Source organism: Cygnus olor, chromosome 2, assembly GCF_009769625.2.
Source record: "Cygnus olor isolate bCygOlo1 chromosome 2, bCygOlo1.pri.v2, whole genome shotgun sequence".
Classification (NCBI taxonomy): Eukaryota; Metazoa; Chordata; class Aves; order Anseriformes; family Anatidae; genus Cygnus; species Cygnus olor.
Genome location: NC_049170.1, coordinates 3,194,872 through 3,213,474, shown reverse-complemented (window position 1 = coordinate 3,213,474; position 18,603 = coordinate 3,194,872). Strand labels below are relative to the sequence as shown.

Genomic DNA, 18,603 nt, shown 5'->3' with positions numbered 1-18,603 from the left:
CTAAATGACTGGGACGTTTCAGAGATAAAAGATACATATGAATAAAGAGTGCGAGGGTTTTGGAGTCACACTGCCTCACAGAGGTCTCATTTGTGGGTTACACAGGCTTGTCTGTTCTCTGCAGCCACTTTCTTCTGGGAATCTGTCCTGCCTCTGAATTTTATGCCACAGACAGCCTTCTGTAAACTTTGTCTCCCGAGTGATAGCCATCAGCAGGGACCTCTGTTGGGAAAGGTGTGTTTTAGTAATCTGTGCAGAGCCAGCTTTTGGGGTTGGGGAATTAACTTTGAAAGGAAATGATGCAAAAGGCATGTCCCACTGTGGGACCCTACAGCCAAGGAGATGTGGCTCTTTCATGGTACCTGAGGTCACATATGACAGATTTATTCCTGCAGGTATTTGCATAGCAAAAATTTGCATTCTCCCTCTTATTGCTCTTGTAGAGAAGGCTAAAATCCTACTAGGGTTAATCACTATGTGCTTCCACTGATATGGGCAAGAGGCTAGGCATTAGCTGATGTGCTCTAGTTACAGACTACTGACACAGTAAAGGATTAATTTTGTGTAATTCTGGATATTTAAAAGTTAGCTGTCTGGTTTAAGTCAGCCATCCAGACTCCAACTGCAGTCCTGTGGAGAACAGCACACTCAGGAGCAACACATCCGAGCTTAAAGGTGTGTGAGACAGGGGCAATGAGTTGCATGTTGTAGAGACTCAAGTATTCAAGACTAAAGAGGGAGCCTGTGTGATGAGTCTAGACTACAAACTGAAGTCCGGGAGATCTGAGCTGCTCTCTGCCTCAGTTTACTATCTGTAAAACAGACATAGTAATAACACACGATCATGAGCAACTAATATATAAACATTGCTCGTCCAGTGAATGGTATTAAACAGCTAACAACAATCTTAACCACAACAACAATCTCATCCAGCTAATCGAAAAAGATGTGGACATAGCACATAGTAGCTAATCAAATAGGCACAAAGTGTAAAAATAGGAAATCTCAATGTGATACACTTTTTCTTCATTACATAAGTAGACACATAAGTGTTTTGGGGTGCACTGTTACCAGCCTGTCAGTTGGTGCTGGTCAGAGCTAGATGCCAAAGGTCCTGCTAACATAGCATTAAGCTGAAAACTAGACGCTGGAATTGGATCTCCTGACCTTACCAACAGAAACTGAAATGTGATATTTTGTTCAGAGATACCTGCTTGCAGGAAGACAACTACTTCGCTTTTTCTGTTCCATGAATCAGCTCTTGCTTCACAATTTAAACAGCAGAGTCAGAAATCATACTGAATATTGTCATCCCCATCAATGCTTGGTTGGATGTTACAACTTCCCAAATACCTTAGAAAATGTCACAATGCTAAGATACTTATGCTTTTTTTCTCATTTAAACATGTAGCTTAATAGCATCAGAATGCCCCAAGCACTTTAGATAACACAACAGTTTTAAACTGTTATTTAAGGATTTCTTTTTACTACTCAGTAATTGCAATTTGGAGGTGCTGGTGGGAGAAAAGAAGTATTATTCTCCCCGAGTGGTAAGTAGAGTTGGTGTTCACATGCAGACCAGAACTGCAGCAGAGCCAAAAACCACACGTCTGGGAAACACAGTGCCAAAATATGAACACCTACCTAATAAAATTAGGCAGTTTCATCAAAATTTCATTTCAGGTCTGTTATCAACTACACTGCACCTGCTGCTACTGCTATGCTTGGGACCCTTGCTCAGATCAGATTTGCCATCCGAAGGAATTCTCCAGCCTGCATATTATATCCGTTGCCCCACAAAAGGAAGGAAATTATATTTTCATGAGGAAGCATTTTCCCTTTTTCTTGCAGGTCTTTGTTTTTTCTTTTCTTTTTATTTTTTATTATTTATTTATTTATTTTACTTCAATGCAAACAGCTTAAGAAGCTAAAATCAAAGTAAGATGTTTCGAGTTTGTTGAACGCTTGACTGCCCCTGGAAGGTTTAGTGTGCAAGTGTGTAGATGTTCTTTCACAGATGTTTTTGCTTCCTAGAATGGAAATGAACTTCACACACTGCCAAAAATATTTGGGACACCTATCTACTTCTCTGTAAGAGCCAGCATGCCTACAAGCTACCCTCGTGTCTCTGGAGACTGAGGACTTAGGGACTGAACTGAATGCTGGCTGACACTTCCCTCCAAATACTCGCTGAAGAGAGGGAGAGAAATAAGTGGCAACAAGGACTGGTAAATACCCCTCAGATAAACAAATGATTTTGGAAAATGAAGGTCAGCTTGTAGACAGAGTACCCACAGCACTCTGTGTATAATGAAGCAAGATGACCATAATGCATGTAGCTTACAAATTGTTTTCTAAGCACCTCCCAGTGTGAAGAAATCACACTACACTTACCACTACATTTTACACAGCTGTCATTGTATATTCATTCCAGTATGGAATGAGAATGGTATGGGGGAGACACATTTGTGCCACGCTCTTTCCCAAAACGTGTTTTCTCTCTCTCTTTTAACCTCTCCATCACATCAGGTCGTTGGCCTTTTCTCGCAGGCAACGAACTTCCCACTGTCTTTGGACAGCGCACGACTTACCATGGCAGTAAGAGCAGTGCTAACACGGGAGTACCTGCTTGCAGGGGAAGACAAAAGACCAAGGCCAAATAAAAAGGAAACTTACTGGTCACAGTGAACTGGGTAGAAGTCCTGCTTTCATCAGCCAGGAAGGCAATTTCACCAGCGTCTTCCATCGTACACTCTCGGATGATCATGGTGTGTTGCTTGCCAGAGCGTGTGATGGAGATCCGATCACTGGCTTTCACCTCCTCTTTGTTTTTCAGCCAGCGGATGTTCTGGCATTCGTTGTCCAGCTCCACACAGAAGATGGCTGTATCGTTTATGGAAACTGCAGTCTTTCGTGGAAGTTTTTTAATGATGTTCCCTTTAAATAAAGTAATTATGATTAGCAAACAGCAGATATTAAAGTGTCTAGTAACACGAGACCACCCAGACTACAGCTGTTCTAGCCAATAGCTCTCACCTAATTGAAACATTATAGACACTACACAGGCATTCCTAAATGAAACCCTAGGCTCTGTGTTATACAGAAGAGATAATCCCAAGGACTCATTTTGCCCTTCAAAGAGAGAAAAACAATTTTATTTGACTACAGTCACTCATGTTTCTAGTCTCACATGCAGTATCTGTTGTTGGGTAAACACAAGGTACGTGGCTTTGCCAAGAACAGATTTGTCAGTGATACGGCTTTTATTGCCTGCATATGCTGGGAATTTGCACAAACACTCTGCTGAAGTAGGTCAGTCTTAAACCAGACAGGTCCTCGGCTGTCTTTGGGATTTTGTCTCCATTAAATGACCATTAAGTTACATAACCAAGAGGCCAAACACAGCAGCCACCTAACTTAACAGAAAATACATCAAAAGCCTCAGATTTCTTTTTAGAGTGAGCCCTGAAATTCACATGGAACTAAATCACTTACTTGTGGCCTGTGCATCCTGCCAAGCTCTCACACTCTCCCAACCCCACCCTGCTCTCTCAAATATTCTCCCCCAAGGCAGGCAATGGGATCCCCCAGTAAGCCTCTGCCTCCTTCCCCTCCTGAGAGCTCCACCTGGCTCAGTCACTGTCTTGTGATGGAGCTTGTTGTAGGATCACAGCACAACACAAATACCAGATGTCCTACCAGGGCTAAACACATTTACAGTGTTTGAATGGCTTAGACATCCTTTTTGTTCTGGTAGGGCTATCTAAACTCTCAGGTGTCTGTGGGCTATATTACCCCTTCTGCCTTCATCCGTATGAACTCTTATGTCTTTGCTAATTATACAGAAAGGAATATGCCCAAGGATGAAGAGCACCCAGTTATCTTTCACCAATTTGTGTAGTGTAGAACTTCTGTTTTCAGTGGGAGTAAACTCAGGCTTCAAACGAGACAGGAAAAGTGTGAGCCTGCAGCTGTTACAGGTCTGCGACTCATACTACAGAAAACACGTCAATGATTGCAGCGTAAGCAGTATCTAAATCAAAACTGCAGGTCCTGGAGTTGCACAGGTAAGTGAGCAAATCGGTGAGTTCCGAACTGATGGCCCCTTCTGCAGACATGCCTGTGTCTCTGATGAGCACGTCCACTGGTTGTGAGACACCAGCAGTGCACCCAACTCTATGCCTACATTAACTTCAGTCCTAAGCTGCCAGTCTCAGGGGGCTTGGATGTGGATCTACACCTACATTTTACCCCTTACTCATCAGCCTTCCATACCCCAGAAAGTAGCTCCCGATGTCAGGGCTCTGAAACATGAACCTGGTTCCCAGTCTGAAATCATCCTGGTGATGACCACAGCCTGCCCCACATGTCAAACCATAGAACCGTTGCTAAGCCACCTTCCCAGTGTGATCAGCACCACTCTCAGACCAGATTTACCATCGTGTCTGCCAGACTCCCGGCAAGACTGGTGTGAGACAGCACCAGGGGACACATCCTTTGCTTTGGATCATGTTAAGGAAAGTCTACGATGCTGGGCTACAGCTCAAGGGCTTTGCCTTCTAGGAAGCCCCTTCAAGCACAGGACCCCACCAAGTGACATGTCTTAAGCAGAAACACAATCTCTCCCTGCTCTGTGACCCCATGTCCCAGATACGCCCTGGCAGGGGACCCAGGGACCCACTGACCCATCACACGTGGCTCTCCTCTCACTGTAAGGAGTCGGCTGTTCTTCCATACATACGTGCAGGGGATGTACACGGTTCGTAAGCTCACATCTGGAGGCTCACATGTGCATCTGGCACTCAGTAGGCGAGACTTGGCCTGTCTGAAATAGTAAGACTCTTCCTTACCTTGGACAGACAGCTCTGCAATGGTCCTGCTTCCTTCTTTCATCTCACAGATATAGACGGCATCATCATCTGCAGTGACGTTCTGGACGGTGAGCCGGCGGTACGTGCCCTCTTCCTCGATGTTGTATTTCTTGCTCTGCCGGAGTTTGGTTTCCTCCTTGAACCAAGCTGTCTCCGTACTAGGAACAGGTACCTCGCATTGGAAGGTGGCAGATTCCTTCTCCCGAACTTCAAGATCCTTCAGTTTTTCCTTGAAGGGTATCGAGGGTTCTTCAGGGAATTAAAAAAAGAAAGGAGAAACAAGAATTTGGGATGGTCTGAGGTAAGAAGCATGCAAATAAATAACTTAGTAGGGAAGACTTAACCCTAACACTCCTTAATAATGATATTGATTTGTACTGGGCTCCCATCCGACCCCAGAATCAAGCCCTACTGCAGTAGGTGATCTGCTCTCAAATATATATATATTAGATCTCATCAGACATATTTTTCAGGACTTACTTATAGACAAACCAGTGTCAGTCTGAACTGCAGTACCTGCCCCACAACACCGCCCAGGAGTTAGCTCTAATCCAAAGCCATGTGAACGAGCTGGTGCAGCATTGGGTTGGTAAGTTCTGCTCTCATGGCCTGCTCGTCCTCTAACACGAACGTCTCTGCACCGTACTCGCTAAGTGCTACAGGTGGGTAGGACACAGGGCAGCAATTCTAGGTCAAGGTGAGCAGCTGAGCTAGTCAGCTGGTGCAAAAAACAATGTGTAAAGGGTCTTGAGTCAGAAATGAGCTCAATGGAGGGATCTGAAATGGCACGGAAAGATGAGAGGTGTCTGTGCGGACACGGGCAGATGGGAAGGAAAGCACCGACATAGCTGATGGAGGTGCTTCCTGTTCTCCCTGCAAGCGCCAAAGCCTCCACATCTGCTTTGGTCAATAGCAATGAAAGGACAGGAGAAAGAGCCTGAGTCTCCCAACTGCCTCTGCTTTCCTACAACAATGGGGCTGCACTGCTGTGGCTTAGGGAAATACCAGAGCGTAGATCAAATGGGCAGAACAGCTGCACGACAGTGAGGAAAAACATTTTACAAACAGAACAATGCAGATGCCCTTTAATTCCCGTGACAGCTGAGCTGTGAAATCATCCTGGTACCCCAGCAACAAACTAGAGAAAGGGGAACTGAACCGAACAGGGCAGCCAGTGGTCAGCGGTGCCATTGCCACGTCAGACACTTGGATTAGCTCATGACAATGTGTCACCACTCATGCTTCATGAGAAATTATGTCTTGATGTGTACCTTCACCTTCTAACAGCTCCTGCATCAGCATCCAGGCTGTTCTCATGGTGCCATTCCCCCTCTTCTTGATCACACACACACACTCCCAGGCTGATAATTTCAGCTGGTGGCTAGCAGCTAGTAATGGCAGGTGTTAGCCTAAGTGTCAGGCAGGAGTGGATTCCTGCAGGGCACCTGGAGGGAGCAATGCTAGCTTGGTTGTTAAATGGGGACTGAAACCTGACTGGGAACCCATGGAATACCTTAGGAACAGGGACGTGTCTTTTGGCTTTATGTGCTTCGTTTCAAGGCAAGTCAAAGTCTTGCAGTCTTGCTGCAATAACACAGACCTTGTCTGCCCCCATCCCACGTATTAATTATCTTCCTCTATCCCATGTAGAATTCAGCCTCCTGCCCTGCACTCCTGTATTTCACATCTGGAAGCCCCCCATGTGGTTAGGGGGAATGACGTGAATGCAATTCTCATGCCATGGTACCAAGCAGTGGGAGGAGAACAAGCCTTTATCAGAAGGATGCCAGCCTTGAGGAACTGGAGGCGATATTGCTATGTGAGACCAGAGGGACTCTGGAGCTGGCCATGAGAGCACAGGGGCATGCCCAAGGGCCAGAAGGAAATCCAAGATGCACCTGAGAAGCACAGCAGCTTGTTTCTACACTTGGAGCAGCTGGCCGTGTCATTAACCTCTCCCTTTACAGCCACCGAGCAGTATCTAAAGTAAAAAAAAAAAAAAGCTACCCCAGGAAAATGTTCTTAAATGTATAACCACAGGCAAGTCATTAGATTCTTTCTTATGTGTTGCAGTAAAAGCATGGCTTTTCCAGCCAGGGGCGGTAGGTACAAGGCTATCCTTGCCAGCCTAGGGTCACAGATCTCCTCTGAAAACAACTTTGCTTTCATTCTGCTGATGTGCACACGCATCTTATTTTTCTCTGAATGGGCTTCAGAGGGACAGCAGCTGACAAACTGAACTAAAAGCTGCAATTCTCCCAGCCCACTGCTTTTTTGGAGATATAAGACAGGCTCTGAAACCCACCAGCCTCCTCTTCCTGAATACATCTTCATGCTCTTTACACAGTCTAACAAATGCCTGGTCAGCTTTCAGGCAGAAGGTGTCAGTTTTGGTAAGGGGACCACAGAAGGACCCCACTGGTCAGAATGGTGAGTTGAACAGAGACCTCTACATCGCCCTCTTTCACCCCACGCCGGGCTGCAGATATTGCAGATATCAGCCAGATATCAACATTTACAGTGCAAATCCTCCAGCCCAGGGACCCTCTTACTTCTCTGTACAGCACCCAGCACAACTCTGAATTCTGTGCTGCAGCTACCGCAGGCGTTTGGGGAAGAGGTGGTGCAGATAACTACATTATTCTTGATCTGTTGGACTTCATAAATATTGACTACTCAATTCTACATGCCTGTTTGTCATGCATTACTTTCACAAGGTAATTCTCAATGTAAGCTCTTCTTAAGTATGACTCTAATATGGAAGATAAAGCCAGTTGGCTACCAACCGGTGTCCTTATCCAAAATGTTCAGAATATCTGAGAATGTCCTTGGAGGATAAGGTGCATTCACCTGAGGTTACCTGTGACAGTTTGCACAGGGAGCCCTGTTTCACATAAGAAGTGCCACCAGTTCCCATCTCTAGCTCCTATAATACCAGAGCTGGTTAGAAATTATTTAACATCAAGTAAAAACGGCAATTTCTGATCTCCTTTTCTGTTCCACAGCAAAATGCTGATTTTACTCAAGACCCTAAATTACTCAATTTTTTTTTCAATTATTATTATTTTTACCTATAAGAAAATTTAAGTGGTTTGTGTCAGCCTACCCCATCTTGTATTTAAGTGGTTTGTCAGAATGACTAGAGTGGAAATGTTCAAAAGTGGTAACAAAAAACTTTTTCTCCCACCAGAAGACAACCCGGTGATCTGTTGTGGTGCTTTTTGGACCCCACGCTTTGGCTGTTTCGTGTCCCCATCCTTTCCTGAGGACACACTCCCCACTGGCTCCATCATTCCCACAACAAAGCACTTTCAGCTCTGCTCAAGTCACCAGAGCTCCCGGCAGAGCAAGGGCCACACGTTGTGGAGGACACAGTTTAGACACAGCCAAGGCTGGGGGGGAGCAGAGGTCCCCAAGCTGCAGGTCTTGTCAGCTGGAAGCACGGCTCACGTGGATGTGATGTCGTACAGAATCAGACCACAAGTATGAAACAAAGATTTTTCTGATCACTCCAAATCAACCATTCATTCTCTAGAAACGTTTACTTCCATCCAAGCTCAGTGGTCCTAATTTGAGCATCACTTCTACTTTGTCCTTGTAGCACCTGGACTCCCAATATGACTCATTTTTATTCACTGAGTGCCCTGAGAGGTCATTTAAATACATTTCTACTGTCAGTATGAATTTATTTTTTTAATGATGAATTCTCCACAATTTTTTGGCTACATTTTTCTATTAATCTGTCTTCAGCCAAAGCAGAAATACTCACCAAGGCACATAACGAAGGCAATAAAAACAATTCTAAAGAAGGAGAAATCAAAGACCTACAAAATCCTGCCTACTGGGAAAAATGTGAGATGGAAACAGCACAACAAAACCCCAAAGGAGCATGGAGCAAGAGCAGTTCATGGAGTCAGCGGGAAAGCTGCAAGAGCTTAAACCAGCCATAAATTTGGCTGCTTGTCTTGAAAACATATTTCTCCAGAGTGTCATAGGCTTTTGTTTGGTCCATACCAACCAAACTAGCAATGAGATGATGTTATGTGTTAAAAGCAGGTCCTGCTCACACATATTTTGCTAAGAATAGGTGCGGCCTGCAGAGAAGCTAGTGTCTTCCTAACCTTCCCAAGGCATATCTGCCTGCCTGACCTTTATCTTTTCACCTGTAGGTCTTTTCACACATGTGGTCTGATTGCTGATTTTGGGGTGGGCCTGTGCAGACCTGGGAGTTGGAATTGATGATCTTTGTGGGTCCTTCCCAACTCAGGATATTCTGTGATTTTCACCTGCCTACATTTCCTGTTGCCTACTCCTGGCCTTCTCAGAGGTTCTCCATTTTTTACTCTAGAGGCAATTTTTCCTTTTTCTCCAAAAACAATCCAATGAGAGTAAGAATATGGAAAATACTTCCAAGAGAAGCTATCTGAAGGTATGTAGACAAGCTTCCACCATCTTGTTTCCTAGCTCTTTTCCTTAGTTACTGTGCTTTCCAAATTGCCTCTGTGCATCCACATTTCTCATGTTGTAGTTCTCTTTCAGATCTCAAATGCAGCTACCATGACAGCAGTCATCCAAAATCACTTCAGATCAGAAGAAGAAAGGATTAGCCTCAGCACCGGTCTGTTTTTCCAGTCCTGATCCTATCTGACTCGCAGCCTTTAACCTTTCCATACAGTATCTGATTACTCAACTAGTCCCTCTGTATTCAGTGACCCAGTCCCAAATTCCTTTCCTCAGATGAACATTGCTTGGCCCAGGCCCAAGGATAGAGACCTGTACGCTATTCTTGCTAACTTTATGCATGGCTTAGGGACATCTTCAAAGCCTTCAGGAAACTTAAGTCATTAATTCACATTCTTCCCATCGTCTCTGCTCTTTGGTTCATCAAAGAGGTTTACTCTTGGGAAGAGTTTCTTAACTTTTACAGCTCACGTTTCAGTATATGGCTTGTGCTTTTATCTCTGCTCTAGACATTAGAATCCAGCACATTTCTGAATAAGAGTTATCAGCTCTTGGTTTTCCTTAACTATGATAGTGACTCTCTGCCTTGTAGCCTCTCCTTTGAGATTTTCACCTAACTGACTACATGCCATTTAAGAACAGCTCAAAAAAGTCTCTTTCAGCTCAATGATCTTTAAGGCATGGGTTTGGCCAAGTGTTGGGTCCCTAGGTCTAACATCTAGACTGACAAAATACAGGAGGCAAGCTAGAAGATGTCTGACCTGTGCCCAGTCCTATACCCTGAGAGGCTGCTACTAAATACCTCAGAGGCAGGATGCTGAGCTAGTTGTTTTTTTCTTATTATTACACTTTAAAACACCCACAAATATTCTCACTCAGGCTGAAATTACATGCTATATGCGAACCAGAATGCCAGAGGGTACTTAAACCCATGAAGCTTGCCTACCCAGGTATCTGTGGCTATGGATATACTCTGGGGAAGCAGAGTCACAGGCTCTACAAACATGCTGCCGCCTGTGTAAAGCCAGTGCAGCAGCTTCGTGTTGGCAGAAGGTGGCTGCACAGAGAGTTTTGCTCAGTCCTGCAGAAGTGGCTAAGAGAAGATAACGTGGCAAGATGACCTACCCCCCCAAACATGATTGCAGATGAGCTAAGGGCACCACCAATGGCATAATGGACAGAATTAAAAGCTCCCTTCACTGCTCCATCATTCCGCTGTCTTTGGATGACTGAGGACTTCTGGTAACAAAAAGGAGAGTCATTATGCAGGGCCTAATTATAACCAACCCATGTGGATTTTCCATGGCAGCAAGCCTGGCCAGCAAGCCCACCGTGGTGTAGTGTAACAAAGAAACATACCGCAAACATTTCCACTTGAGTCCTCTGACTCACAGGCATCTTTTGACAATGGACATTGATAAATAACACTTTCCCGTGGTGCCTGCTCCCAGACCTGCTGCTTCACGTGCTTTGCCTGTCTCCTTTGGAGCAGGTGCACCCATTGGGAATAACCAGATAGGCATGGGGCAATTCTCTGTGAGACAAGAGCTAGGCGAGGACTGGAGCCTGAGCCACGCTCAGAGGGAACAGGCTCAGTCTTCTCCCTTGAGTCCTGTCTCATAAGGGAATCACAGCATTATGGAAGGGGCCAAATGCCCTTCTCGACACCACTCAGCACCTCCAGGGGATGGCAATGAACGGGACAAGTGCCAGCGAGCTCAGAGGATCGGGTGTCACTGACTGACACAGGGACTGAGTCACTGACGGGAAAGATGGTGAGCACGGAAGGAGAGGTCTGGAACAGGGAAACCAGAAAACCGAATAAAAGCTGAGCGTCTTAAAGACAAATTTCAAACACAGACCCTTCCTACTCATTTGAATTTCTAACACATTTCGCTGCCAGTCAAAAAAGTCTATTTTGTCACACAAGTGGCAAAGTTTTGTTGTTGTTGTTGTTGTTGTTTTATACATCTGAGAGTTAATTTATTGGGGTTGCAGACTGCCTGCTGAAGCCTTGCCAAATGGGAGAGCAACTTGAAAATTTAGAAATTCCTCTGTGAAAACGTGCCACATTTTTGTTTGTGTTCTGAAGAGCTTGATCTGACCTCTGCCAGAGCTGAGGGACCTTCTGAAGGCAAGTTCATCACCTCTAAGCACTGCAAACAGAGGCATGCTGGAGCTGGTGGAGATCTGGGAGCACACAAGGACTACAGGCTATCCAGCAACACAAGCTGGGAAAAGACTGAAGAGGCCAGACAAGAAAAATGCTGTTGATGGGTCACTCTGGGCAGGAAAACTGAGGGGGGACAGTATTAAAGCTGGGGTAGGCCCCTCAAGGGATCCGGTGCAACCTGGCACGCTCAGTTTGCAGGGAGGAGTTTCCTCTACCATCTTTTAAATGGCAAGCGTGAGATTAAGAGGACCAGTTTGATTAAGCCCTGTGGTGAATTTAAACCTTGATTAAATATGATTAAACCTTGGAGGGGAAGATGAGGGGTTAGTAGTCACTAAACCAGAGGATGATAATGGATCTCTTAGATTACTATAAAATGAGGACAGAGGGGGGCTTTAAAGATCTAGTTCATTCCAGCTGCCCCACAACCTGCCAGTTCGACACCATCCATCCCTGAGGGATGCTTGTTTATTGTGCTTCCTAAAAACCTCCAGTGATGGGACTCTCTCCCAGAGACCTCCCCAGGTATTCTGGAACCTTCCCAGGTATTCTGTTCCAATGCTAACCCCCTTCACAGCTGGAGGGCTTTTCTTCATACCTCACCCACGCCTCTTTCCTGAAGTTCTGCCCACATTCCCACCCGATGTGGAAGCGGTTTTCTTCTTGTGTGCTGCCCACCCCAGTGAGACGTCAGCACTCACCTTTGACAGTGACCAACACAGAGCTGTAGGTCTGGCCTGCCAGGTTAGAGGCCGTGCAGGTGTACAGCCCGTTGTCTACCTGCTTGCAGAAGAGGATCTTCAGCACAAAGTTTTCCTGATCGTCCTCGTAGATGACGTGCCGCCGCCCTTCCAAAATGACCTCGTTGTCCTTCTTCCACACGATCTCAGGCTTGGGCTCACCCGTCACGTAGCAGCTCAGCTTAGCGTGCTTGCCCTCCGTCACGCTGCAGGTGCGCGTCAGCGCGCCGAAGGTTGCATTGCGGGCCCCTTTGGTGGTGAGGCCGGCTGCCCGCTCGTAGTCCCGGGAGAGGCTGTAACTGATGCTGGACAGCCCTTCTGTCATGGAGTAAGACTGGGCAGCCGTGGAATCGAGAGACCCATGGGCTACATCTGTCTTCCTTATCTCCTCCCTCCTCTTCTGCAAGTGAGACAACAAGGAAGCCGTCTTGCCGCAGCTGGTGTCAAAATGGCTGCTGCTGCCTGGGTTCGAAGAGCCCTGCGTTTCCACCACCAGCGCAGCTGAAGCGCTGGCAGAGCCGATGGGATTCTCTGCCCGGCACGTGTATGTGCCACTGTCCCCCAGCCGGGCACATTGGATAGTGAGAGCATTTGACTCCCCGGAAGACTCGATCTGGAAGCGGCCTGCGTCAGCCCGGTTCCGCAGGTGTCTCCCGTCTTTCTCCCAGTTCACCGAGAGGGGAGGGCTGCCCTGAACTTTGCATTTGAACATGGCATCCTCGCCCAAAGTTACTTTGATGGAGGACGGCTTCTGGATGAAATACGGGGCTGACTCTGTTACCGTGGTCTCCTCTCCAACTTTGATACTGACAGCAGCAAAAGCTTCCCCAATGGTGTTCTTGGCCCGGCAGATGTATTGGCCACTGTCCTCCAGGCTCAGATCATAGATTGTTAGCCGATAGAGATCCCCATCTTCTGTGGTTTTAAACCTTCCCCCAGACTGGACTGGAAGTTTATCCTTTTCCCAGCTCACAACTGGGATGGGGTTCCCAATGATCTGGCAGCTCAGGGTGGCGTCCTTCCCCACGGACACCATAAATGCCTTAGGCCGGGTCAAGAATCGGGGGACTCCACTGAACGAGCTGTAATCCATCTTGGTTACCTAAAGGGTGAGAAAGAAAAATGTCAGGAGCGAACAGATTAGGTGGTATAAGCAAAGAACTGTTGCACTTTCATGGTTTCAGGACATTTGACATCTAGAACAATCTGGTTGGGGCACGTTTTCATTGTTCTCATTACAGGTGAGAAGATCTTGCCTACTTCTTGGATTTTATCTCAGTCATGTGAATCTGCTGACAGAGGAAGTGGCCCAGTTTACCACTGGAGTCACCAGGCAAAATACAAGTATTCAAAATACAAGCGTTCATACAGGAAGAACATGATGGCACTAGGAAATGATCAGCACTGATGCTATATAACATACGGACCAGTTTTGTAATCACAGAAAACAAATTCTGAGAGATGGGCCTACCTATCAAGATGCTTCCTTCTTCATGGTCACCTCTTCTTCCTTTTCATCTTTTTTTTCCATCCCCCACTTCATTAACCTTACTCTTTTCAACATTTCTTTCTCCTTCCCATTTGTTGTTGCTGTTTTAATTCTGCTAATATAACACTCTCCATCTCTATTGTCTGTGTTGTCTGGTCTTTATCCACCCCTAGGCCTTGTTCTATGAATCTTGTTCATGCAGACCTTGCAGTAAACCCCTCTCCTGCAGGGGCCAGTCTTTAGTGGGGGACACAGATATCCCTGCCACGTTATTGATGACATTTCTCTTTATTCCCAATTTCTATTCAGCACAACCCTGAGACACAGCCACTTTGACTGGGATGGTAGTCAGCGAGTATCTGTCACTTATGTGCAGCTTCATCCAGACATTGCAGGGCCAGACCCAGCCGCAGTGGGTCTGCCTTCTCACTCCTGCCTTCTCCCACCTGCTCATGTTCCCAGGAGCACAAAGGCACATGAAGGAACCACCACGGGACACCCACACTGGAACCCAGACGGTGCCAGGTGTCTCCAAACAGGCACCACGTGGCTTAGGGCTCACAGGAAAGATGTCTCATCACCCGCCTGTTGTCAGCTGCTCTCAGAGCTAGCTGTGCACCAGCCTGCAGCTGTTTGATAACAAAGACCAGCCAAGGAGATGAGGCTTAAGCAGTGTTCAGAACTACAGCTCATGGCAATTCTGGTGCCACTGTGTCCAAAAGCCATCAGTGGCACTACTCCTGACAGCCCTCATCCACACAGAGTCCACCAGCCCCTATGCGGCTGGAGAACAATACAACAGGGCTACGAAGCTGAGGAAAGGCCTGGAACACAAGTCCTGTGAGGAACGGCTGAGGGAACTGGGGTTGTATAGTCTGGAGAAGAGGAGGCTCAGGGGAGACCTCATTGCTCTCTACAACTGCCTGAAAGGAAAGTGTGGGGAGCTGGGGGTCGGCCTCTTCTCACAGGTAACTAGTGATAGGACTAGAGGGAATGGCCTCAAGTTGCACCAGGGGAGGTTCAGGTTGGAAATGAGGAGACATTTCTGCTCAGAAAGAGCAGTCAGACATTGGGACAGGTTGCCCAGGGTGGTGGTGGTGTCACCGTCCCTGGGGGTGTTGAAGGAAAGGTTGGACGTGGTGCTTGGGGACATGGTTTAGTGGTGACATTGGTGGTAGGGGGATGGTTGGACCAGATGAGCTTGAAGGTCTTTTCCAACCTTAATGATTCTGTGATTCTATGATTCTATGAACAGAGAGCATTGCAATTAGGGTCCCCTTGAATTCCCCATGACACACAAACTTGTCTTCTTCATTCGCTGCTCTCTATACAGACTCCTAGATGTCCCTCCCCTACCAATGGAGTGAAACTACTTCTAATCCTCCAAGAGCAGAATCCCTTTTGTGCACTAGCTGTCATTTACTTATACAAGCAAAGCACAGCTCAAGGCCTGCTATTGACCCTACTGGCACCAGAAACCCCAGGGCGCACCACCTGACTCTTCCTGGGAGCAGGATGAGGCCTGGGAATAGTGCTCTGTAAAGAGCAAACTCCCCAGCTCCAAGCCTTTCTTCAAGGCCTACTCACCAGACCCGTGTGCACTGTTTCTCTCCAAGCTACTAGATGTCCTCAGCTGTATAATGCCAGACACTTGGGCATTAGCGAGTTGCACCCCCTGAGCCATGGGAGCTACTCAGGGGAGATCTGTAAGGCTGCTCTCACATATCTGCTTTTTCACCTTTCAGAAGGGCCACACAAAGCAAACTGTGCCAGCATTGTAAGTAATTCAAAGGAAATAATACCCAGTCACCCTGACAGAAATATCCTTCTTAATCCTACAGCAGGTTGGCTTCTCTGCTGGCCACAAATCCACCCACTCTCTCACCCAATGACAGATGCATGCCCTTACAACCTCCTTCCCACCTCCAGCAGAAAGCACTAAGAGTAGGCCAAAAACCTGGCTTTCGTTTCTTGCACCACCGTTTGGGCAGAAGTTGCATTAGTTTTTCCTTCCTTCCCCAGTTCCCGTTGCAGTGCATTAATGTTAATATGCGAATCGATAATGGCACAAGGGTGTGGGAGTTGAGTGGGCTGTTGACCTGCAGCATGACCTTGGGGAAACTGCCTGCTTGCCCTGTGCCTTGGCTCTTCTCCCAAGTCGTCTCTGTATTAGGACAGGGATGGTCTCATGAATAACGATGTGCTCCGTGTATATGACAAGGTACTTGCTGGAGTATTTAACAATCATGCATGAAAATTAACAGCAAATTACTGTTTTTCATTCCATTTTCTCTGCTGGAGACTGAAAGACGCAAATTACCATTAAAACTAAATACAGGGAAAGTGGTGGCACAAAAACACAAAATGGTTTTCACTGTAATCATTATTACCATTGAAGATGGTATAGCTGATCTAACCTTCAGACTTCATTTGGGCCATGGATCTAAGCCAAAACCAAATGCAGTCTTCCTGCTATATATAACAGGAAAAATACACTACTTACAACCCTCTCCTGTCTCCCTCTCCAACATACTGAACTCTTAAGAAGTAGTCAGACACCTTTCTGTTTAGAGGAAATTGATACTTGCTAAACTAATTCAGCTTTGCTTGTTTTTTTCTTCCAGTTATCGAGCATATTGCATTATTCCACCAAAAATCTTTAGCAATTAAATAAATTGTTCTCAAAGTTTAAACCTGAAAAACAGTAATGGGGAAAAATCACTCTGTAAATGCTAGGAATGCAAAGAACAATTGACTTGCAATCATTAATGCTCAGAACATCTGACTTTTTGTACAGTGGTCACCTTTAGTCGTTGAAATTAATGTACAGAACTGTTTTTCCCTTAGTCTCAAACTGAGTTCAGAAATCTGCGAACTAGTTTGCACTTCCTATTCCCTCTGACTAAATTCAACCTCTGTCCTCACTTAAGCTTTAAAATATATTTTCCATAAACACATGCAAGGCTGCAAGCAGAGAAGCTACATGAACGGTTGGAAGATGTAGATACAGGCGTTGGGCTTGAGCCAAAGTACACTGAAGTCAGTGGAAATTTCCACTGAAGTTGACTGAGTGATGATCAGGGTCTTCTGCTTGTTTGAGTCTGGACAGTTTTAGTGGTGTGTGTGTGTGTATGCTGGGATCCAAGTTCATCTCTGGAGAATCTAGCAGGGAAATTCATGACAATAAGAATGAATAAATCAAGGTATGGACTTCAAGCCCATGTCCTACCTAATTTTTCCTGCCCATTAGGCTGAATTTCAGGCTGCATCGTGGCATCAAAGTTTTTGGATCTACCTTCACAAGGCATTGCTGTGTCTCATCCTTTCCAGATCCCTGTTTGTTCCTGACAGATGTGTCACACCAACAACATTTCCAGCTTCAAATCCATGGCACCAAAAAGAGCAAAAGAGTGAAGTTGCTTCACTTCTGTGAAGTGGGATCTGTGTAATGTGGAGCAGTGCTGGAGCACAGAGATGGCTACAGACACAAGAGGTGCCTGGTTATGAGCCAACCAGAGACCTTTCAGCAGAGGCTTCCCTCAAGCAGCCTGCCTCCCCTGGTCACCAGGGGACATCTCCACGGCTGGAGGAGAGCTGTGGGCATGCGGTGGGCGCTCACAAAGCCTGGCTGTTACAAGGTGAGAACAGGAATGCTTCTCACTTCCTAAAGCTCTTGTGCATTCACCTCACCCACCCTCCCGTGCTTTCCTTCCACCCACAGCCTGCTTGCATGGATACGTCCCTGTTTGAAACGGGTGCCTCACCATTCACTGGTAGCTCTGACAGCCAAGAGCAGTTAAAACATGGGGAAGCTGCAGCATCGACTGCCTATTGGCCTTGCTCTTGAACTAGACTGGTGCAGCCACTCCAAAACACTTCTCTCCAAGGTCTCCTCCCTTAAGTTGCAGCCTCCCTCTCCCCTTTCTCCCAAACCTTTCCCTGGTATCTGCATCTCATTTCTCTTCTCTCCAGCAGGCACAAGCCCCTATGCCCCAGCAGACAGAGACCTCCTTGTGCCAGGTCAAGCCCCCAGGTCTGATCCTGTAACCTACAGGCACCTTGCCCTCTACCAGCTTTCACCACGCACCCTCACACTGGACGGTTCTTATGCCATTATAGATGGCCAGGATGACAGGAGACCACCAGGCATCAGTGACAACAGCGTGCTCATCAGAATTATTTTAGATACGTTTCTAACACAGTAGGAAAATAAAACAGGGCTTATTCCTTGCTCTGCCACTGGCTTACTTTTATAATCATGAGAAAATCACTCGTATCTTCAGTCTCTGCCTGAATAAAAACATTGTCTTAAGGGTGCTGAATGCAAGAAATCCCGTAACAGGCATGAAATCTTAATTTGTGGCAAGGATGAAGCTACAATAAATATCTAACCAACAGTCAGACATAACAAAAGGTTTGGATAGGTTGGACCAGATAAACTACATTTTATAAGTTTAAATAGGACAAAATGCATCACCTTAGATTAGACTGATAAATAGATTACGAGTAAGAGGGAGAGAATAACCTTGTGGACATACTGCTAAAAGATTTATTTTTTTCTCTATAGTGCAACTTGTTAATCAATTTAGTAAAAAAAAAAATCACTAATTCAAATTCTTTGTAGGTGCATGCGAACGTCAAAAATAATAGTAACTCTGCAAATGCCAGGACAGCTCTCTTGGAAGCGACAGGACTGACAGCAAAGCATGAATAAACCTAGTCAATGCAAACACCCCTTCCAATTAATCTCAAACATTTACCAGTGTCATATTTCACTTTATAATCCCACTGTGATTAATCATTTGCAGCAGAGATCACATTCCCATCGGGGTGTTTCTGAGCACACTGAGGGAAAAGCAGTGGTATCGT

General features: G+C 46.1%; 1 protein-coding gene across 1 annotated transcript in view; it reads right to left on the bottom strand.

The window, feature by feature from the left end:
- OBSCN (obscurin, cytoskeletal calmodulin and titin-interacting RhoGEF) overlaps nt 1–13,679 on the bottom strand; it is a 180,612-nt gene extending 166,933 nt beyond the window's left edge. Inside the window, 3 exon segments of the mRNA XM_040550191.1 lie at nt 2,677–2,937; nt 4,851–5,120; nt 12,207–13,679. Of these exon segments, the coding sequence (XP_040406125.1) occupies nt 2,677–2,937; nt 4,851–5,120; nt 12,207–13,338 (1,663 nt within the window). The 5' untranslated portion in view covers nt 13,339–13,679.
- Between the last annotated feature and the right edge of the window lie 4,924 nt (nt 13,680–18,603).